The 25451-nt window shown below is 35.5% G+C and overlaps 1 protein-coding gene across 1 annotated transcript; it reads left to right on the top strand.

Moving 5' to 3' along the window:
* Positions 1-619: 619 nt before the first annotated feature.
* On the top strand, positions 620-23044 carry LOC142104181 (vomeronasal type-2 receptor 26-like). The gene is made up of 8 exons (XM_075188706.1): positions 620-732; positions 10524-10812; positions 12390-12848; positions 15025-15252; positions 15359-15507; positions 16761-16929; positions 18561-18684; positions 22137-23044. The coding sequence occupies exons 1-8, from the start codon at positions 620-622 to the stop codon at positions 23042-23044; spliced, it is 2439 nt and encodes an 812-aa protein (XP_075044807.1).
* The last annotated feature ends 2407 nt before the right edge of the window (positions 23045-25451 follow it).

Below are 25451 nucleotides of genomic sequence, written 5' to 3'. Positions count from 1 at the left end.
AGTGCATGTAATCACTTACTGAGATGTCACATTGTATCCCATTAAGGGCTTTTATGAAAGTGCAAAGAATTGTAGTGCAAACAATGTGTGTTTAACGTCACATGGCCCCACACACACAATTGCCCCTACCAGACAACACTGGGCCATGACATTTTTTTTTTAAATCTATTTATTTATTTTTTAACAACTAAAACACCATTCATCATCAATGAGTTTATGATGGAGAATGCTGTCTCCTCCACTATGCTGCAACATTGACACGCTGTAAATGTAACGTTATGCGGACGCACTTATGGGTTTATTTAGGATTACACATATCGCATATTTTACACCAGCGCTTTTGGCATAAATCTGGCAAAGTCGGAATGAGCCTTTATCTCTAATTTTTCAGTGGACATTACCTGAATTTAAATAACCACAATCGTCTATTGTTTTTTAGACATTTTAAGTTATCCGCACAATATTATGCTCTCGCTACATTTCATTTTTTATTTTAAAGTTACATCACTATTTGAAGAATCTCAGATATTCTTCTGAAGATGACTCACCTCTAGTTTTCGGAGAAAATGGAGATTTTGTCACTTCATATTATATTCTGAATTGGATAATTACAGAAACAATGGAAGTGATATCATGGCGAGTCGGTGAATTCAGACCATCGGTTAGTGAAGATCGGCAGCTTTTGATCAATGAAAGAGCAATTACATGGAAGAACGGTGTCAATAAGGTTAGGTGAAACCGTTAATAGTTATATATTACAAATCAATGGACAATATTAATTTGATGTTTCTGAATGACCTTAATTATTATTAGGATTGTAATCATATTACACTGGTTATAGTTAAGCTATAATAATTTATAGTATATAAACAGATATAAAGTTTGCCTCCTAATGACTACATAACACATGTTGTTTACTGACATAAAGGATAGTCTGAGCCGACTGACACTAAATCCAGCTGATGCCAGATCCCAAGGCTGCGCTTCGGAGTTTCCTGCGGTTTACTGGTTTGCAGCCATCATGTGCTCTGTACTATAGTTTCTACATGTGTGTTCATTTATAAGGCATACACCTAATAGTGGGACACAGATAAATGAATACAAATACACATCACAACGTAATACTTCACCAAGTCCGTCCAGGTGAAATTAACACATATAAAAGACAGTTTAAAAGTAACTGGAAGCAATACACAAATAATACTTTACACAATTATACAATCAGTCAGATACAAAGGGCCATCTTATCCTGAATAACATTATATAGGGCCTATGCAAAAAAAGGATATAATGTTTCAAAGCAGTGTAGTCAGGGAGTGGGAAAAGCAGTAGACTACTTGGTTATATAGGAAGAGATATTAGTAGCATGAGTAGGTTATATCTCCACTATATAGGTCACTGATAAGACCTCACCTCAATTGCGATAAAAAAAATACAATTGAAAATAATTTAGAGAAGGGCGACTAAAATGGTGCATTTGCTGCATAACTAAACTTATATGGAAAGACTTCAGGAGTTGAAAATGTCCAGCTTAGAAGAGATAGAATTTTAAAAAATTAGAGGAATTCTAGAACAGAGGAGCACACTTTGAAATTGAAGGGAGAACAACTAAAAAGTAACAAAGAATGTATTTAAAGAATAAACGATGGATCCATAGAATAGTCTCCCAAGAGTTGTGCTGGGGAGTCATCCAGTAAAATAATTCAAAAATGGCTATTGTGAAGATTTACATCTAAAATATTAAAAATAACATTTCCAGAAGAACATCACACAAATATATTGTCTCCATCACAGATCCCAGACTCTCGTTGTTCAGAAATGTGTTTACCTGGGAGCAGGAAGATCTCAAGACCTGGAATCCATCCCTGCTGCTACGACTGTGCTCCGTGTTCTGAGGGAGAAATATTCAGTACAACTGGTACATTTTATGTGCTATAAAATAACTATAGCTGTTATATATAATTATAACAGTTATTGTATTCTTAGCTTACCCTCACCTACAGCAGATGGCCTTGGAGGCAGGTATGTCATCCATAATCTCTTCTACTGTCAGTAAGTAAAATATAACCTTATGAAGGACCTCATTAAAAGCTTAAATTGTAGCTTTAGTGAAGTTTTACTAAGTCATCAAAAACTACAAAAATCTGCCTTTATTTTTCAGTCTAGTGCTGCTCTCCTCCCTTATACTAAAGCCGGCTTGTTAGAAGCACAGTAGTGTTGGCAATATCCCTCTTTAACGTCTGATTTCCAGTTAATGGGGGAGGGACATTGACAACCCCACTCCCTGTTTCACACAGGACAGCAGCAACAGCAGAGAAGAGAGTGGCACTGGATTAATGCTTCGAGCTATCCATCAGATCTTTGGAACTCTGCACCTGTAAAAGAAGTTATGATCTTTTGTAATTAAGCAATGTATAGCTTGAATAGAAATAGTTTATGTAGGAGCCAATAAGTAAAAAAATGTTTAAGGTACAGATCTTCATAGCTAAAGGAGTTGCAATTAGATTAACAACTGGTGTGTCAAGGGTAAGAAGGTTTACTTTGAATCCCCTAGAAATAACTCATTTATAGAGATAAGAGTGAGACAAGAAAACGAGAGAAGTCTGAAGAGAAAGATTTACAGATGAGCAGGGTCCTCCATACCTTTTGTTTTCATGTCTGCATTTATTTTGCATGTGTTTTATGTCCCTGTTTTATGCATGTTCTGTTTTCCCGACTGTATGGCGCTGCGGAGCACTGTGACTCCTTACAAATCTACGACAATAATAATAATAATAAAAATAATGATAATAATAATAATAAGTGTGTACTCTACCCAAAACTAAAGTGTAGAGTAGAGTTTCCTTTAAAATTAATTTTGTGAATCTCTTTTTTTTTATAATAGAAAGAAATAATATTAAAATAATTTATTTTTAGAAAATGTCACTATAACACATAATACATATATAAAATTAGTAAGAAACATTAATCAGCTACTATTGCTGGTGTATCTGCCTACAGAACACGGTAATAATATGAGTGGTGACTCTTTATATCACACTCAATTCTTCATGTATACTAAAAATTTATATTATTATCAGTATTATTCCACCACCTTCCTAATGCCTTGGTCATGCTTCATCAGGATGCAGTGAGTTGTATTAAGAGCAGGTGAGACAGAATTCTTCCTCCCTACACCCCCCACATCATCAGTCACCATGTTACAGAGATATCAGTTATGATGTTGTCTATGTTTATTGTCCTTAGTATTCCTGATTCTTTTACAAACTTAAAACGCAGATAATTCATAAACACTAAATGTGCAAAATGCTAAGAATTAATTTAAAGTAATAATAAATTGCTGAATATATATATATCAATACTCCAAGCTCTGCAGAGGGCTCAGTGGTCCTACGAGCGCCAAGTAGATAAGACTGGTCGGCACCATATCCTTACCAAGTAGACAGACGAGCATAGCTCTCCACAAAGACCATCAAGCCGAACCTCGTACAAGTTAGCAGAACACAATTTGCTATTTTGATGTCTTAAAGCAACTCTGTTATCTATAAACTGCTGTCACTAAACTCCTGGCAGATGATTTCACAAATTAGAGATGTATTTTATTCTACCACTTAGTTTTGCAAGCAATTTATTTCTAGAAATAAAGCTTTCTATTAATCTTTAATATTTATCAATATTAATGAGGGTATATATTTGTCTACAGTGTGTAAACCAAATTTACTTACCCGCTCTTCATAAGTTATCACCTCTATTTTATACAGTTGCCCTCAGAACCTTTTGAAGTTTTGCTTTCTTAATAAAAGTGCCAAAAACCGTGCCCATTATCATTAATTTGACTTCATTATTTATGTATTTTTGCAGATAATGAAAATTGCATCAAATGTCAGGATGATGAATGGCCGAATATAAAGAGGGATTTGTGCATTCCCAAATATGAAGACTTTCTGTCCTACACAAATGATGAGAGCTCTGCAGTTTTTATTTCTGTCTCAGTTTTCTTCTGTTTCACAACTCAGCTAATATTGGGAATTTTTATATCAAATCAGGATACACCTATTGTAAAAGTTAATAACAAGAACCTCAGCTTCCTTCTCCTGGTCTCCATCATGCTGAGCTTCCTCTGTGTGTTCCTGTTCCTCATACTGTGCCCAGTATGAGAGCACTGATATAATATGTGTATCACACATTTTACCCATGTATTTTACGCCCATGGTTTCCATATGATTGATGATGATAGCCGAGTCTATTGAAATAATTTCCTGGAAACACACTATTACCACTTATATATAATATATAATCATCTCACCCTGGTGGAGGAGCAGCCTGTAGTGTTTTGATGCGATATATAATACTAGTCTTGTAAGTTAAATTTTATCGATCCCAATTAATAAATGAGCTTGATCAATTACAAATTCTAGTCTTTTACCATCCATGCCGTCCGATTATATATAAATATTTTCCATACCTACTGGACCTGAAAGCTAAATGCCATTAGATCGATAGAAATGCATCAAATCTCAACCGTAATACTAACATTATGCAGTATTTCATCAGATTCTGCCAAAAACAACAAGAGCAATGTGTGTGATTAAGGATTATATGACATACAATAGTACTCGTTATATACCTTATAGAGACTCCATTACAGAAGAAGGAAAATTACAATCAGAATAAGTAAACATTTATGTAATATTCACAAAGGGTTTGAATTACATCATCTTTCAATATTAAGAATTCATCTAAAGCGTCTACAATTCACAGAAATACAGAAAGGAAACAGAGAGGGGGAATAATGGCGGTCAGTAGAAACTAGGTGGATCTATGATTTCAAGAACTTTGAGTTTGAGATGTGTTAATATGGGTCACAACCCAATATCTAATATACATAGAAGGATAATTTGCTAAGATGGATGGTCTGCAACACAAATATTATGACAAAAAAGCTATGACTTTAGCTTACTTCAACAAGCAAGTTAGAATGAGAAACACAATATTATATTTATATTTTTTTATTATATTAATTGTTCTATTTATCTTATATCTACGAGGTGCAACAAAATATCTTTGGACTTTTTCTGTGCCTGGAAGCCTCATGCATTCCTCAGTGGTATCAAAGACAAATTATACTTTAGAGAGACAAGGACCATATATGTCCTACCTCTAAGATGTTATTTTACTACTTTGATGTAAGTCCTTACTGGGTTTTTTTCAATAAATGTATTTATACTACCTTAGCCTGATCATTTATTAACCTTCAAGAGTGGGAGAGAAGGAGACTTGAAAGAGGAAGAAAGTGTTAGATATTGAGGGTGGACAGAGAGGATATAAATAAAACAATAAATGGCTGCCATATCACACATCACTTCAAGACTTGTTATATTGTGTATGTTACTGAACTGTTATGTTTTAGTTATTTTTCAATTGATATTTGTAAATTGCTGATCCATGTAATTTTTTTAATTTTTTTTCTTTTCAGAAATGTTTCTGACTCTGACAACATACTGCATATTTTTAGTGCTATGGTTCAGATTTTAGGGTCATAAAATCTATTAGTCTACTTGTGCATTTTTGATTTGGGATAAATCCAGAGCAGGGTATGTGGGGCCAGTTCACATTGTTTGTTCAGTTTGTCCCACATCTCTAAGGTGAAGCGAATGGAGGGGGTAGTGTAAACTGAGGTTGGTCTCTTAGGAATACAAGGTAAAAATCTCATCCCCAAGTCTGTGGACAATGCTTATTCACTATTCACCCATTTTTAACTCCTAAAGGTGTCAGCCAAGAGATAAGGTGGCTCAGTTGTGTGGCATGGTAGTATTTATCAAATAAAGGAAGGCCTAAGCCCCCATTGTGTTTAGATTTAGCCAGACAGAACCTGTTAAGTCTATGTTTTTTACCTTTTCACACAAATTTGCCCCAAAGAGACTGGAGAGAGCACCACAGGTCTAAAGACTAACAGCACCCACTGTCAGAATTTATTAAACATCAAATCCTGGACATAATGGGAATTTCTAGCTCCATTGTTGAATTTAAGGCATTTATATCCAAAATAGGGACTACCCTATTTCCAGGTTGTATCACCTCTTACTGGTCCACATGTCTCATATTCACCAAGTGCATTCAATAGGGATAGATGACTTTACTTGTGAGTACATTCCTTATAGGGATGTTATAAACATTTGTTTGCACCATGATTTAAATATTTTGCTACTGACTGCACATATCTATTCCCTGTCTTTTATTTCAAGAGTAACTTATGAACAACAACAACCCTGAAAAATACAAATAGAAATAATATTTCAATCATAAGTTTATGTGTCAGATTTATCTGCTGTGTCTGTAGTATATTTTAAGGGCAGGACAGAATAGTCAAACACCTGCCACTAACTTCAGGATATTTCTTATAAAAGGCAGTGAGATGATCCAGCGTCATTACACTAACAGACAGATGCATCAGGTTTCAGTGTCCTGTGTGACACATTTCACCTCTGAGTGTTACATTTATGGTTTGATAATCTGCATTATATTGGAATACATTGTGCTGTCTATTGGAACAATGGCTACAACTACAGCGGTCACATATTTATTTAAAGTGTTGTATTTAATGATCCTGTGTGCGACATTCTGCAAACCTGTTATCCACAACCCATTACCAGCGTGTCATCTGCAGTTAAGAAATACATTTGAAGACTATGAATATTTTCAAGATGGAGACATCATAATAGGAGGAGTGTTCACCGTGAATCAGTATGTGGTAGAAATTCAACAAAACAAAATTGTCAAACAAATAATGTGCTTAAAGTAAGTAATATAGGATTTATACGCCAAGAGTTAAGTTTCTACATATTGTAAAGTTAGTAAATGATTTTCTGCACTTAAAAGGATGTGAATGTATCATCATTGATAAGTAACACATACTCACACTCTTCATTCATTCACTCAGCAAAAGAAGGAAATTTGAGTAAATAATTTTTCAGTGAGTTTACAACAACCTTATGCCAATACTAATAATTATAATAATAACCTACAGAAAACTGTAACCCCCTCACCCCCTCCCCTGGTGAAAGAAAAAAATCTATAAACAAAAAATGAAATCACTTTTGCAAAAAAAAATGTAAAATGAGAATGAAGAGCTGAATTCTGCAACTTCTTGTTAATGCAAACCATATGCCAGCGAGTGCCCAGAAATAAGCATATTACACCCAGAAAATCTCATACTCGAAATATAATTGTACTGAAATGGGAACAACTACAGTGTACAGTATATTTTTCTTTGTGTTGAAACCTTTTCCAGGTAATGTGTTACAAAATAATAAATTTTATGGATACATTTGCTATAAACGCAGTTTGTATTTTAAGAGTTTTAATGAGCGACTTATAAATGAATGGGATATATTATACAGAATGAGGCTGCAGTGTGTAGAGCAGCAGCTAATGCAATATTTACTGCCATCAGGTGAACACACATGTGATCCAGGGGCCTGGCTGGCCTGGTGTCATAGTGGGCTACCTTGGGCTGGATCACTGGGCTACCTGCATTTTTCTTCTTTTTAAAATGTTGCTAGTAGGCTGCTGGGCCAAGTCTTGCCCCCCAGCAAACATTTGCCAGCTAGATCCTGATGTGATTTGCCAGCTTCTACAATGCTCCCAGTTAGTGCTGCATTAAATTAGCTAAAACAAATTGCTTACTGTCTAAGAATCATTGTTGTGAGTATCTAGCTATGTTTTAATGAACTTTGGCCTCAACGAAATGACCTGCACTGCTATTATTTTTTAGCTCTAGTGTATTATTTCTATTAAAGTAAAAATAGTACTCTCATCATCAATCATAATCAACATTTATTATATAGTGCCAGCAAATTCCGTAGCGCTTTACAATTGGGAACAAACATTAATAAGACAATACTGGGTAATACATACAGACAGAGAGGTAAGAGGGCCCTGCTCGCAAGCTTACAATCTATAGGACAATGGGAGTTTGAAACACAAGGGCAAAATATTGCACAATGGACCAGCTAGAATGCAAAGGTAAAAGTATTGAGTGGGCTGTGTGTGTGTGTGGCAAAGTTGGTCAGTGGGTTGTTGTCTTGTGTTAGCTGTGTACTGTAATGTTTTAAGTATATACATAAAAAGCATGTGTAGAAAAAAATGACATGTGCTACTCAGTAGTTTCTTGATGTGAAGCACTATGTGAGTACCATCATTTTAATATTTTTATTTACTTTAATTTGGTGTGAGGGGTGATCCATACTAATTTTAATTGATATTAATTTGCTAAAATGGGCAGCGTTATATTAATGTACAGCTTCAATACTTTTTTCAGTTAATATTTAAATCTATTTCTTTTAATACTTCTAGTTTTTACATCTGACCACTGTACTACTGCATTTTTTTTGTTCTGCGTGTAATTTTGAATTGTTTTTCTATGTATGGACTCTTACACCATACCACTTCTCTCTATGTTATTTTCAGCAGCCGTCATGTGTGGATAAGTGCGTTTCCATTGGTCTGTGTCTTCTCTGCATATTTTTTTTACGTAGAATTTTAGCCGCAAGAGTGGCTCCATGTTTGATAATTGCCTTGTCCCCTCTTCTACCATAAAACCAAACCGGCTGTAGTTCTACAACTTAAAATGATGTACTGCCGCTTGTGTGGCCAGTATGAACTCTCCTCTAGGGGCTACTGTATAAGTGCTACTTGCCAGATATCTGGCCACTAATATTAATGGTAGTTGTTTGATAACATCTTTCACTATGTGAATTGGCAAAACATTATAGGCCTGAGCCAGTAATGAGAGCAAAGCAAAAAAAAAGGAGTGACTTTGTACCTTGACAAAACCATGTTGCATTGGTAGGAAGAGATAAATTTAAAATGTGGGGACAGATTTATACCCACTGTGGCTGAAAAGCGTCTCTCTTAAAAATGCTTATTTTCCATGCCAATGAATATCTTTGGGGGAATTCAATTAGGCGCAGAGTGTCTCCGTATCGTACTTGAGACATTTCATGATGGAGATTTCTGTAAAATCTTCGCTCATTTTTCCTCGCACCCCATAGCGGTGCAAGAATAAATGAGCGGAGATTTTTACCATATTTGCGCTGCGCAATGTCCGCATGCCACATTGTCAGCAATTAAATCCCCCCCTCCCCCTGCTGATTGGGCTATTTTCAGTTATTGGAATGTTCTTTATTCCATTTGCCAGAATATTTTCTGTATGTTTGGCAAGTAAAATAGCAATATACATTTCACTTATTTCAACAGTAATATCCTTGAAAGGAAGTAATGAAATATAAGACTCTCAAATGCAACATTAAGAAATGCATTCATCTTGACACCATATATGCACCCATGGTGATGATGATGATGGACAGATATAGTTTTTGACAACCACTAACAAAATAATGGTGTTGATTTGTCTTTCATGTTGCTCAGGCTATCAAATATATTTGTTTTTTTACTAAATTATTATTTGAGTTCTACTACAAAGTAGTAATATAAATACTCAATTTTTTCACTCTCATAAATAATAATTGTAATTTTTCAAGTTATTAGAGTATGCACTACAATGTATTTTATACTAATTGTTCCCTACAATTGTCTGCCATTTACATGCATTTTTATGGAAATAACTACTGCAGTAGGTGTGATTTTTTATTCAAAAAAATGAATATATTTTATTAATTCAGGTGTTTGCCAACATCATTTTCCAGCTTTTGCTACTTCAACTTGCAGTTGTTGGTTTTTTTTTATAAACTAAAAGAGTTGGTTTATTAGCTAGAGTCTTTCCAAGTGTAAAGCAATATTTTTATGCAAAGGTTCCTGGCACTGAAGGGACTTTCACTTTACACCCAGACACATTAAAAACTGTCACTAGTTTAAGAATTCAAGGAGTTGAGGGGGGATAAGAAGTCACTTTTCCTGTCTTTGGTAACCATGTGGTGCAGACCCAACTCTAACACTCAGTCCATTACTCTCACCTTGTTTTTATTTATATTTAATTCTGCAGTAAAAATACATAAGATAAAATACATATGATTAAATTAGTTTTTCACATGACACTGCACGACTTTTTGCACTTACACGCACAGCTCAACAAGGTTATGATACTTTGTGGTTTATGCCTTGCAAAAGCTGTTACAGAAAACCATTAACCCATACTGTTATAGAAACACTAAAATCAGCATCTAGCCTTCAATTAAATAACTAGTTTATTAGAAAAATGATTATATTCAGTATTCTCAGTATTTTAAAATCATTTCAATAAAACCTACTACTGTACAATATTTATTTGAGACACTTTCATGCCAAAACTAGAATAAAGTCCAATAACCCCAACACATTTATTGCGGTATTTATTTATGTAACCCTTGTGGAGACAGGACCCATGGAAATGTTTACTTCACCTACTTTCAACATGCTCAGTATCTCCACCCAGTCAGCTTTGGATGTTATCTCTCATAGATTCATCAGAGTGAACCCTACTTAAAATCGGACAATGGACAATGTACCGTATTTTCTTTTCACAGACCTTCACCTCAATATTACAAACACTTTCTGACTTTTCGATTTGCCATTGAGCATTTTAACAATTCTTTAGTTTTGCCTAATATAACACTAGGATATCATGTGTATGACTCATGTTCTGATGGGAATAAGGCCATAAAAAGTGTATTACAGATATTATCTGGACCAGGACGGATGGTGCCTAATTATTCCTGTACAGAAAGAGGCAAGGTGATTGGTTTTATTGGAGATCACCATTCAGTAACAACTGTACCAATAGCCCAATTATTAGGAGTATATCCATATTCACAAGTAAGTAAAATATGATTTTTCTAAAATAACTGATACAATGTAAGTAAAAATAATGAATATTTGGCCTATCAATGTGATTGTGGATATTTTTTCGTGTGATTATGCTAAGACATCAAAATTATTGTGGCAAGAATCATGGTCTATTAACGGTAAGCATAAAGAGGTCTCTTGGGCTAGGAGTTAATAAGGGCAGCACGGTGGCTCAGTGGTTAGCACTTCTGCCTCACAGCACTGGGATCATGAGTTCGATTCAAAACCAAGGCCTTATCTGTGTGAAGTTTGTATGTTTTTCCTGTTTTCCTCGTGTTTGCGTGGATTTTCTCCATGTGCTCCTGTTTCCTCCCACACTCCAAAAACATACTGGTAGGTTAATTGACTGTTATCAAATGGACCCTAGTCTGTGTTGTGTGTATGTTAGGGAACTTAGACTGTAAGTTCCAACAGGGCAGGGACTGATGTGAATGAGTTCTCTGTACAGTGCTGCGGAATTAGTGGCGCTATATAATTATATAAATATATAAATAGCTGATGAAGTTGACTGAAAGGGTGATGCTGTTTTGGGGTATTTTGATGGAAAACAAGAAAAGTGTTAATGAAGTAATGACAGAGGAATTTACAGAATATAGTAGAAAACAGTATATATCACAGCAAATTATCATAGTTACCTTGCCAGAAAATGCATTTGTATCCCTACATGTGCCAATATCTTGATAATTTAAGTACTGAATTTGTTATCACACCCACTCACATGTTCATAGTTCTGATTTAATGATGAGCAGTGTGAGGACCCATTCGGCTCATTCTATTCACAAGATCTCATAGCAGAATCGGAGACATAAGATTCTACAGATGACTCTTCAATTTCAATACAGGAAAAAAAGCACTTATATAGCAATATAATAATGAATGTTAAAATGGAATGTAATATAAATAAGATAACAAAAGACTATCTTTAAAAATAATATTGAATGCAACATGGATGTATGAGGCTAGACATGAGGGGATCTATTTAAGTTGCTATGAATATCATTGTTTCACTGCTGACTAATCAATTATTTAAGGATGGACTATAAAGTGTTTTTGGGATTTAAAAAAAAAATCTTTTAGAAATATTTTTGGAACAAATTTGTGTTGTAAAATATAACAACAACTTAAGTAAATTTACATAATAAATGACCAATGGAAATTTGCACGTCTGGTAGAGATCTTCAGTTAATATGTAGCAGGCCAGTGTCTTCTAAAATGTAATGAATGTTTGCCAATTATTGTTTTAAAATAACAAATTCCAATAAAGGCACACATAACATCAAATAAAACATGTCTATAACCTTAATTTGTGGGTGGGACAGGCAACGTTGGTCCTTCCCCCTAGGGCCCCTGTTCTGCTCTTCTGTGCATGGATAGGGTGGACAGATATTGCCCTTCTCACTCCTATACCTTCATGCCCCATAGTAGGTACTTCTCCCAATATCTTGAATTGTCTCAAGAACCAAAGGAGATTTTCTCAATGTTTATTTAACAGCCCAACTTTAAATTGTAAGAATACATCACTTATTGTATTTATGTGTTCCTTATAGATCAGTTACGGTGCAACACCTTCTGTGTTAGGTGACAGACAACTTTATCCAACTTTCTTCCAAACCATTCAAAATGATCGCACTGTTTATTCAATGTTATCTAAAGTTCTAGAATATTTTGGATGGACGTGGATTGGAATTCTAGCCTCCAATGACGACAGCGGAGAGACAGAGGCAGAACTGCTGACAAATCATTTGACCAAAAGAGGCATTTGTGTCGCTTTCACCATAAAAATTAGTTTTGATCAATACAATAATAAAGACTGGATAAATGCTGAAGTAATTAGAAAGTCGACTGCCAAAGTTATAGTTCTTTGTGGGATGTTTTCACAGACTTTTAGGAAATGTCTGGGAGAAATGAAGAGTGTGCTCAGTGACCGGACCATCGTTCTGAATCCTAATTGGGCAAGTAACAAGTTTCTCATGGATGAGTTGCTCAATATATTTAATGGTAGTTTGGTACTTGACAATTTACCAATATATTTACCGGATATTTTAAGACTTTTTAAGAATATGAAACCTGAAAACTACCCTGAAGATAAGTTGCTTGAACATATTTATATTTTGCACTATCGTTGCTGCTCAAAAATCCAATTAGCGTGTCATTATTATGGCTTTGTATACAACATAAGTCTTCATAAATGTTCCGGAAGAGAGAGCATTACGCAACTTCGCAATTTTAACTACGTTGGATGTTTCCCGCGAGTGTTTTTAGCTGTCTATCTTACTTCTTGTGCGTTACATTTTATGCGCTTATTACTGTACAAAGAAAATAAAAAGATGGAAAATAACATCTATTATGTTAAACAACAGGTAACTAAAATGTATTAAAAAGTTATTGACTACAAGTGGGGCTACTGGATCATGCCATTTATCATAAACAAATGTCACATGCGACAGGTGACAAGGGGTCTGTATGTCTTTACCCAGAGCACCTTGGTGTGACTTTTAATTCTGGACTTTTGTGTGTAGCTTATGATCCTATTTTAGCATAGAGAATATGGATGTTCCATTCACATGAGAACATTTATACAGAGATGGATCCATTTATGTGAATTAAATAATTAAATTCAGTTCTTAAGCAAGGTACAGTAGGCCATAACCATAATAATGCTTTTAGAGCATCTTTAATCACGTTGTGTCCATGATACTATATGTACACAGGAGTGATATATAATTCATAATATCAAGTATATAGGTCAAAAACTAGTTGTGCAAATTTGTATTAGATTATGAATTAATGTCAACATTTCATCAAGACACCAACTGAATATTCCAATACACTTTAAAAGTTATATTTGATTAAGTTCAGAACATTATTATATTATTATTCTTAATCTCCTCCTTGTCAACAAGTTATAGCCAATCATATGATCAGAATGTCCACAGCAGAACATAATATTTCAGGAGATAAGCATGCTGATGTCTACAGAGGCAGTAATCTGTCCACTCATGTCATTATGTCATTGAGGGCAGAGCTAGATATAATATTAGATATATCAATATGTGAAGAGGGGAATGGGGGTAATCAGGAAGACACAGGAGCATGTTTATCAAAGCGCAAAAAGCCCTTTATTGTAAGGGCTTTAATTTATATCCCTCTACACATCAAAAGGTTTTCATTGGCGATATGTGGAAGCCTATTGTGAGTTTGATAGTGGAATGAGCAGGGTCCTCCAACAGCACTCACTTTTTAAACGAGTTTCCTGTAAAGCTGACACAGGAACTATGTGGTGTCAAATGCACCTTTATATTAAATCCAGTTTATGTTCCTGATGCATTTTCAATAAGTATTTATCTGAACTAGTCCAGTTGGTGTAGTGTACAGTGCTGTGTATTATAATATTTAATGATGCTTTTTACTTGTACCAACAGTTTGTTTTTCAAAATAAAAGATTTTCTCTGTTCTTCCTTCATCTCTTTTTATCTGCTAAGCTTAGTGGTGGAAGTGGACCAGTATAACGTGGAATGTCATATTGCCAATTCTCTAAGTGCTTTGATTGTAAAACTATCAAATTCCATTCCATTCTCAATTTAAAAACACATATATGTATGGCCCAAAATTAGGGACTGTCATTCTTTAGAGTTAGGACCACCCGATTAGCAGAAGTGCCATGAAGTGGCGGGTGGCTTAACATGCGTTTACAAATGTGTGTAACTGAGATCTCTTCATTTTTATGTGAAAATAGAAACAGCAACTCTTTTGCTGGTTATAACTATGTGCTGGGGATACTACTTTGTATTTGTTCCTTGTTGGATAACCCCACCCTTTCAAGCACCTGCTGTGAACCTATAAATTGATTGAGCAACTTCCACTTCTATTTTATTAGGTTGCTATAGACAACATCTCTACTTTTTCAAACCCGCAGTTTAGTAAATATACCCCCAAGTCTGTATTTTTTGTTATACAAGATTTTGTTTAGTATTTTCAGACCCATACACAATTATAACACCTATACTTCCTTTTAGACATATGCAAAATTCACAATTTCTTAGATTTAGTTTAGTTTTACTTGCAGTTCTCAGCATTCATACTGTTATTAAATATATATAAGCGTAAACATGTATTGTTTATTAGACATTTTACGTTACCTGCATATTGTGTACCAGCTTCATTTAATATTTTGTTTTAAAGTTACATCGCAATTTGAAGAATTTTATAGTTTCATTGCCAGATGGATCACACATAGGCTTTGATGAAAATGGAGATTTTGTTAGTTCATATCGTATTTTAAACTGGGTAATGACAGAAAAACTGAAAGTGATAACAAGAGATGTTGGTGATTTAATTCCATCAGCTAAAGAAGATCGGCAGCTTTTGATTAATGAAAGTGCAATAATATGGAAGAACGGTGTCAATCAGGTTAGCTGAAACGGCTGTTTACTTACTATTTATTTAACACACATTAATGGTCAATTTGCATTTACATTTCTAGAAGTTGTATTTGTATAAATTATGTGTTCCAAAGTCAGATATGGAAATGTTTCACTTACCTATTTCTACCATGAAATATCACAAGTCTTTATCCTGCTCTCCTGAGTCCAAGGATGAAACCTGTTTTAAGAAAGAGGAAATTGCCCCATTGCAGCTTCCCGTTGGACGCATACTCGGACTCATGTATTGCTGCAGCCCTAACAGGAGAACGAGGGATCTATAGCATACAGGGCAGTAAGAAAGGTAATAATAGGTGATAGTGAGGACAATCACGTCCTATAGTATAGCGAGTTGTCTATGGGGGGAATTCAATTCCCCCCAAAGTACCGCTGCGTAAAACGTATTAAAGTTATTACGATAATATTAACCCGGCTTTCTGCTCACAGCCCAGGGAGCTGCGAGCAAAATATATACTTGTACTTCTCCCTTATTGGCTCGGTGGAACATGAAAAGAGGAAACCATTATTTATAATATATTGCCCTATTGGGTTTGTTATTTAGTTATGAGGCTTGAAAGTGTTTTCACATATTAAAGCCTCAATTGATCTAACCGTGATACATTTACTACTCTGAAAAAAAATAATTAATTCCTAATATATCTCACAATTTGGTTACCTTTATATTTACTACAATTGTTATAAATGAATAGATAACATTTTGGCTAAAGGCCAACAGAGAGAAAGCTGTATTAAATGGTGTAAGCTGAAATGATGGGCAGGTAACAATTGGATTTCCTCAGGGAGTATTACTATAAATATAGGACTATTTATATATATTAATTTATATTACTTTAAGTAAAGGTATGTTCTTATTGTAGAGGATACCAAAATGTGTACCAGGACTAAAAGGATTAAAACAAATGCATTGCTTAACAGAATATAGGATGAAAGACTAAACTGTGAAATCTTACATTTAATACGTCAAAATGTAATATAAAGCACATGGAACACACAAATACAAAAGCAAATAAAAACAACTGAGGGACCATGGAGTTATAGTTTCAGTTGATGGGAAGGTCAGCAAGCAGTGTAGTGAAGTGACAACATTTAAAGACTTGCACATTACACTTACTGTAGGTCATAGCTCTCACATTGAGGTCTTGTGAAGGCGAAAAGATTCATAGGGGTATATTTACTAAACTGCGGGTTTGGAAAAGTGGAGATGTTGCCTATAGCAATCAGATTCTAGTTGTCATTTTGTAGAATGCACTAAACAAATGATAAAAATAATCTGATTGGTTGCTATAGGCAACATCTCCACTTTTTCAAACCCGCAGTTTAGTAAATATACCCCATGTTTTGAATGGTTGCGTCTATGATTTTTTTTTAATTTATGGAATAATATAATATTATCATTTTTAGGAAAATGTATTTGATAATTTTTTAATACTGCAGATCTTTTTAGAGTGTTGTGTAAATTCATTTCTTATATTGTAGATATTATGATAATCTACCTCCCCAACTTCTTCAACTGGTTCTCATCACTTTACAAGTGTCAATTATTTTGGGTTTTCTTCTAGCCGGGGGTCTCAGAAAAAAAGAGAAACTGAAACCATTAACCGTCACCCAACAAGAGTACCACATATTGTCATTTCATAGGTCACTGGTAAGACCTCATCTGGAGACCCTGGGCCTGAGTCATTAAGACACGCATACTGTGTAGCATGTGTTTGTGTTAAACTGCACATAACTAGGCTCAGCGCACTCCGAGTCTACAAGGAACGGATCTCAAGATACGAGTGGTGATGACTACGGGTGTAGGATTACTCTACTCTACTAGACCAGACACTGCAGGATACGGACAACACCTATGTGGAATATAAAATCTCAAATGTTTTTGTTTTCTTCTTGTAAAACATTTATTAGGGTTTACTTCATGTCTACTGTACACAAACAGACATTTTTACAGTTGTACCTGATAGCAGACACATGGTAGAGCATTCATATGATACTGATATGATACTGACATAACTAGGTCTCAGGACTTAGACTAGACCTCTAGCTGGTGCAAGAGATACGCCAGGAAACCAGTGTACTTCTATGTGTGCCTGAGCATGACTCGGACGTGGCTGCACTGGTACGCATTTACTCTGCACTGCCTACATGCATTCGTCCAATCCCCAACCCATTCCCTCCCCAAAATCATAGTCTGTAGTAAGTGTTGTTTGCGTTCGAAGTTGACTTGGGTAAGGCTGTCCTCTGTTGCATATAGTCCGGTTCTGAGCATGAGCAGACTGATTTTGCAGATGATATGTACAAAATAGGCAGATACGGTCCTTAACTGACTCAGGCCCTCTATCTCCTAAAAGCCAAAAATAAAATAAAAATAAATTCAAGAAAGGACTATTAAAATGGGTGCATGGGCACATTGAAATGCAAAGTTTTAAAAATAAGAGATGTGAAAGATCCATGGATTAGTCTCCCAGCAGCTGTGGTGGGTACTTATAAATTCGAAAAAAATAAAATCAAGAATACATGGTACAAACATAAGACTCAATAATATCAATATAGAAAAAAGTGAAATGAGCAGACACAAAATGGGAGAGTAGAAGGACTGGTAAGTGGTTTACTACCAACAGATTATGTTTATATCCCCCCCAAAAGCCACCTTCCATTAATTTATAATGTATTGTGGTGTATCAGTCACATACACTGTTGCTTTTTACTGCTGCTGATGGGAGTGACATGCAATTTCCATCATTTTATTAATAGGGGAAAATGGTTTTTTTCTACTGTAAAAGGCAAAATACGCAGGCACCTAATATGTTTCTGTGACTAATTGCCCACCTCACCCATAACTAAGAGCATGCTCAAAGCGCACACACATTCTGGACTCTGTAAACATGTTCTGTGCAAACTCTTGCTGGTTCAAATTCTGGCAGGAAAACATGGGAGGGCTGGCAACCTGTAGCCCAGGTGGGGCGAGACGCAGCTCAGTGGTCTATTAGGAACATTTTAAAGTAAAATAAATGCATATAGCCCAGTGACCCAGCCCAAGGAATCCCCCATGTGCGTTACCGGTTGGACCATGAATCCCACAAAAGTAGACCCAGGTTAATTTTCTGGGGCATTTTCAGTCACTGGGATGTGGGCATCCACCTATGGATGTGTGGACAATTGGGTGCACTTGCTTTTCTACTGTGCACTTTTGGTAAATGCCCTGTAGTGTGTAGTTTAAACATTTCCATAAAAGCATTCTCAAACTCTGGTCACATAAATAATTTGTCTCTCTTTCAGATTCCAGTCTCTCGCTGCTCAGAAATGTGTTTACCTGGGAGCAGGAAGATCCCAAGACCTGGAATACATCCCTGCTGTTATGACTGTGCTCCGTGTTCCGAGGGAGAAATATCCAATACAACTGGTACATTCTATATATACATGGAAATAAATATGTATAGCTGCTATGTCTATAGGTCATTGAATATAATAATATGTCTTGGACAAATATTTTAATAATGAACTTGAAATCTTGAAAAGTGAATACTCTTGTACATAGTGAATGAAAAATACGTAGCTGGAAAAAAAATAGCAAATAAACTTATAACTAATAATAATTGATATGATGAGGCTAATTAGGACAATAAAACCTTCTATTCTATTTATTTTAGCCTCAATAAGCCAACAGTCCAGCGCTGCTCTTTTCTCTGAATTTGGCTTGTTACAAACACAGCAAGGGTAGTAGCAGGGAAAAGAGCATCAAAATTTGTTGGAGGCTTCAGGAGGGCATAGGGTCGGAGAAAATTGCACCCCAGTGGAACACAACTTATTGTACTCCACCTAAGACTACATTTCCTTTAATATTAATATTGTGAACCTCCGATTTCCCATTATAAAGTCGTTATTAACAGGATCCTATTCTCCTACCTTTTCTCTCTCTCCAACATTCTCCCTATCATTTACTAACCCTATTTGAATGTTCTAATTTAATTTTGCCATGTCATGTCATTTGTTTGTTTGAAACCTTCGGGTACATATTTCCCAATTGAAAGATCCGAAAAGCTTCCCTGGTGGATAAGTATTTAAATATATTCCTTCCCTACCTGGATGTACTCACAATGCAGATAACAATGAAATCATCAACTGTTACCCCATGATGGCAGGAAAAATATCCTACTATATTTGGGTTTGTTCACTGATCAGTTATTTTCTGGTGGTATTCTAAATAATGACAAATAATTATCCTGTGGTTTGGCTCAGCTATTGCAGGCCGCAACCACAATCTAATAAACAAATGAAAAATTCAGTGTCACAATTGATACAGTTGAGGAAAGATTCACATGATATTGTAGATCTAAATTCACACATTATGTTAGTAATAAAATTACACATTTTATAAATGGTATGGTGAAATTTAAATCAGTCAGTTTGTTTATTGAGCAAACACCCAAAAAGTTTCTAAGATTTTTTTGGGGTATCCATCTTTCGAAAAGAAAATTCTTGAAGTAGCTGCTAACAAGGTTTTGAGATTTTTGGAATTTTTTAAATACTGTATCTGTACTTTCTGGCAATAAATTGGGCAATTTATATATCTTGAGTAATAATAATACAATATTTAGAAATTATAATTGAATTTTTCCCCAGATTTTATTACATTATATGATATATTAATATGAAAAGATAAATATTTTTGGTGGTGGTTGACTAAGGACCCTTATTTAAATTAAGTAAGCTTTCCCAAGTTAGAGATTTTGCCTTACCATAGGTCCTATCTAGTAGAGCCTTCAGATAACCTCTCAAGATAAACATCATGTAGGATTTGTGATTATTTATTAAAATTCACATCTAAAGAACAATTGCATCTCATTCTTGTAAATTGTCGAAATGTGACTTTTTGCATCCACTGTTTAAAATATTGACTGCTGTAGTGTAATTATTGTTTGCACTAACCTGTTTCTGATCATTTTTATTAATGACATTTTACCCTGTGAAGGCAGAGAGTTTGACAGCCAAGTAATTAGTTAATTGTGAATGAAATAAAAAACGCAATAAAAGATTGAAAATGCTAGTGTTGATATGTGATATAAAATTATTAAAGGATGTCGGGTCAATCTTTCAAATGAAAATAAGTTCAACAATCTAGTGGCCATAGCACAGCAGATTGACCCAAAGGGACTGGTTCAATTTTTTTATTGAACCATCAAATATAGAGACTGGCATAGTGGGGCAAACCTGTTGCCCATGGCTGTACCCTGTATTTGTAAATAATATTGTGAGTCAAATGTAATAATTTGTCAAAATAAAATTAATCAAATTCAAAAGAAAATCATACTGTTCCTCTGAAATCCCACAGTTCTGATTTAACCAATAAAACATTGCCTATATTCCATGAGGTAAATATGTGTTAAAGAGTTAAACATCACATGCAAGCTAATAATAATCAGTATTCCACATATAAGAAGATATAGTTGTAAGATGAGATGTACTATCCTGAGTGTGAGGCAAAACTTAAAAGGCAAAAGTGAAAAACAAAGAAGAAGAGGAGACATGATGAAATGATAGTGGAAAAAGAAACAAATTAAAAATAAAGTATGGAAAAAATAAACAGGTTTTAAAATGAGGGTGGGCGACTATATTTATATTCTGTGTGTTTAATTGGGTATTGGGCATATATTTTATGGACATATTGCCCAATACACAGGTATCACAGAGAGGTACAATAGTTGATACCTCTGCAGGGTTTCTTTCTTTCCTAGCTAACACTACACCAGGAATATGAATAATCCCTACACTTTAGGAGTAAAATGTGTGACTAAATAAAGTCATATTTTATATGTATAGCTGAAGAAAATTATATCATGTTTTGTTAAATTAATGCCCTATTTCTGCTATGTTCCAGAGGGAGTTACAATACATTTTTTGGGACCCATAATTAGAATTGGTGGACAAGCAAGGCAGTAAATTGGTTAGAAAATGGGTTAGCATACCAGCACACCTTTTTCAGTGATGTCACAGAGGAGAGGGGTTTTTCTTTTACATAACATAAACGGCCGGGTGTGTGTGAGTCGTTCACCTGTGGAAGAGATAGAACCAGGATGCATTATGGGATGAAGGCTAGCTGGCAGAGGCAGTGTGATGCAATGGGGAATGTTCTGCTGGAAAACCTTGGGTCCTGGCATTGATGTGGATGTTACATAGACATGTACAACTACCTAAACATTGTTGCAGACTAAGTAAACCCCTTCATGGCAGCGGTATTCCCTGATGGCAGTGGCCTCTTTCAGCAGGATAATGCGCATTACCACACTGCAAAAAAAATTCAGGAATGGTTTGAGGAACATGACAAAGAGTTCAAGGTGTTGACTTGGCCTCCAAATTTCCCAGATCTTAATCTGATCAAGCGTCTGTGGCATGTGATCTATGATAATAATGTCATAGAGGCCCCACCTTGTAACTTACAGTACTTAAAGGATCTGCTCCTAAAATCTTGGTGTCAAATCCCACAGGACACCTTCAGAGGTGTTGTAGAGTCCATGCCTCGATGGGTCAGAGCCATTTTGGCGGCATGAGGGGACCTACACAATATTAGGCAGGTGGTTTACATGTTATGGCTTATCAGTATATATCTATATCTATCTATGTATATATATATATATATATATATATATATCCTTCTGCAGCTCTATTCTTCACACTGTATTATATTGACCATTAATATATTTGGACATATTAATTAGGGTATGTATCGTATCTAACGTGAATGAACCAAATGCATTTATCCACTCTTTAAGCTCTGTTGTATTTTTGTTATTGAAAAATGCTGAAAACTGTACCCAGTATCAATAGTTTCACTTTATTATTTATGTCATTCTGCAGACAGTGAAATTTGCATTAAATGTCAGGGTGATGAATGGCCGAACGAAAAGAGGGATTTGTGCATTCCCAAAAGTGAAGACTTTCTGTCCTACACAAATGATGAGATCTCTGCAGTTTTTATTTCTGTCTCAGTTTTCTTCTGTTTCATAACTCAGCTAATATTGGGAATTTTTATATCACATCGGGATACACCTATTGTAAAAGCCAATAACAAGAACCTCAGCTTCCTTCTCCTGGTCTCCATCATGCTGAGCTTCCTCTGTGTGTTCCTGTTCCTCGGTCGTCCTGTGGATATAACCTGCATGCTGCGTCAGATCTCCTTTGGAATCCTCTTCTCCATAGCTGTCTCCTCTGTGTTGGCCAAGACTATCATGGTTTGCATCGCTTTTAGAGCCACCAAACCCGGAAGTGTGTGGAGAAAATGGATGGGAGTGAAACTGCCCAATTGTGTAGTCTGTATCTGCTCATCTGTCCAAGTTGTAATATCTATTAGTTGGTTGTCTATCTCTCCCCCCTTCCAGGAGCTGGACACACACTCTTATGAGGGACAGATCATCGTTCAGTGTAATGAAGGTTCAGTTATTGGGTTCTACTCTGTCCTGGGTTATATGGGGGTTCTGGCAGCTGTGAGTTTTATTACAGCCTTTATAGCCCGGACATTACCGGACAGTTTTAATGAGGCCAAATACATCACCTTCAGCATGCTGGTGTTTTGCAGTGTCTGGATTGCAATGATCCCGGCTTATCTGAGCACCAAAGGAAAATACATGGTGGCTGTGGAGATCTTTTCCATATTGACCTCAAACGCTGGACTTTTAGGCTGTATATTTTTACCTAAATGTTATATTATATTATGTAGACCTGAACTGAATACAAAATTGCATTTGCTTGACAACAGAAGATCGTGATGCTCTGCAATAAAGCTGCATATGTATACTGATATAAAACCTTACCTTATTATAATAATTATTTAATGTATTAATGTAAATGAGGAAAAATAAGCAAGCTATATTGCTTCTCTTACTTATTAAAAATGCATTGGCATATCCAAACCTATGTTATAAAGTCAAATAATAAACATATCAATATCTGTGGCTTAGTAGTTTTAATAATATGAGCAAACAAGCTTCAGATGCAACAATTTTGTAAGCTATACAAAAATTGTTATTGGGCAACAGTTGTCTTGTAAATCAGCACTTAAGAAAGAGGTGGATAAATGTTCTTCTGCTTACAAAAGCAATTCTAAAAAGTCTTGGCCAATGTTATTCAAAAAGGCTAAACACAAATTCAACAGTTAAGCTTTCAATGCCTAAATGTAGGCACAAATTTATCGCATTATTAAGGTGTTGGCTATTACCTGGGGAAAAATATTCAACATTATAAAAATCTCAACTCAATCCCTTTATTCATTTTAACTTTTGCACTTGTCTCCAAAAATTTCCCCAAAAAATGTATAGCTTAAAATAAATCGTAGGAGCGAGGGAACATCGGGATGTCTTTGTATGTGACTTTGTGTATTTGAAGCTTTTTAATTTCTTTTTTGACGTGTGCCTAGAAATTTATCTTCCCGCTTTGCACTAAAAGTATAAATTGGGACCAGTTCACTGAGACCTAAAAAAAAAAGTCCTTTTGTGGGGAGAAAATGTCGTGCACCATCCCTCAAAGTGGAGAATATCCCTGTAAATGTAAGGTCTTTACACCTTCATCTCATTTTAATAATTTTTCCTACAAAATTAAATCAAAATATGATTTGTGTGTATTGTTCCAAGAGTAGGTCTAATCCATATTTAAAAAAGATGATCCCCTATCCACCCAACTAAGTCCGATGATCTGGGGAAATCTATTGCATTCACAGATGTCACCTGCAACTCTGGACTGTAAATTGTCTTGCTTGTATATAAAACCAAATACATGTTCACAGTAGACATATGATGCCATGACACAGTATTATGTCATGGTCAAGGAACCTACGATCAAGAAAACTAAAAACAGTTTTTAGGAAAACAACCCAAAGACAAATAGGGCAGATATGTAAAAAGGGAGAAATATGGCCCCTTTGGTCTCCCCCATGACTATTTCCTTACTGCCCACTTGCTTAATATCTGTATTTTTTTTCCCATGTCTCTTTTAACTACTTCTCCTAAACTAATAACTGCCCGTTTTGCCTCCAAGCCCTAACACACATGGCTCTAGGGTTTGGTGACCCTAAGCAAAAAAAAAAAAAGATCTGGGCATTATCCCCACCATCATCACAAATGTTAAGCTGAGTACACACTACAGAAATTTCGACCAACTTTTTAAGCCGAGCGATTTTACATGCGATCGATGGTCCGATCGCTCGGTCCGTGGACTGCATACACACTAGCCTTGTTTAGGACGATAAAGGGAAGAGCGGACGTCCCTTTAGCGACTTTTTACAGCCATGTTGTCGTGAGCAATGACTGTAATTTCGTACTCACTGTAGTGGATTGGTCGGCAGTTTATACACACTACACAACGGAAACGAGATTGGAACGAAAATATTAAACGGTACGACGGCAGACTTTCGACCATCTTGTCACTGCACACACTGACCCGACTTTTGAACGAGCGGTCGTATGTCGGCTGATTTAGCCGATTATTGGATGAAAACTGTGTAGTATGTACCCAGCTTTACACTTCAATTCACTTTTGTCATACTGCTTTCTCAGATTTCCCTGCAATATACCAGATAGCCCATAGCAGAATACAAATGTGTGCTTTAGTATGTAAAGTTGTGTGTTTGCTAAAGGTTCTCCACCTAGTAAGACAAATAAAAAGAATTCTTGGCAGAACTAATGAGCGCTGTTTTTCCCTTTGGTTAGATGTCTGGGGTTCATCTGCTGTTGAAGAGTCTGGAGTGTTTGATTCTGTTACTCTGGTTTGTGTCCACTTAGGTGTCTGGAGCGAAGTGGTAAGGACTCGCCCTTGGATTCTGGAGTTGGCGATTGGAGAGATAATGTGAAAAGATTAATGATGATAGTGAAACATGAACTGTGCTATGTAATAGATCATATCTGATGTAGGAGTAATAGGGGTATTATAGTTTAAATTGATTCCAATAACATAGCACTGATTATATACTGTAGTACGATAAATATGGAGTTTAGAATGTATAACTAAGATAGGATGAAGAGGAATAATATAGTGAAACGGGTATGGACAACAGTCCAAAAGTTTAGAAAATTAGGCAGCCTTCATATAGTCTTTAAAAGATCATAAAACATTACCTACTTTACAAACATGTGTTACAGAACTTCTTTTTTTCTTACATGTAAATGTCCATCTCTGATCATA

Source organism: Mixophyes fleayi, chromosome 10, assembly GCF_038048845.1.
Source record: "Mixophyes fleayi isolate aMixFle1 chromosome 10, aMixFle1.hap1, whole genome shotgun sequence".
NCBI classification, from domain to species: Eukaryota; Metazoa; Chordata; class Amphibia; order Anura; family Limnodynastidae; genus Mixophyes; species Mixophyes fleayi.
The sequence above is the reverse complement of the archived record's forward strand: the minus strand, read 5'-3'. Positions and strand labels throughout refer to the sequence as shown.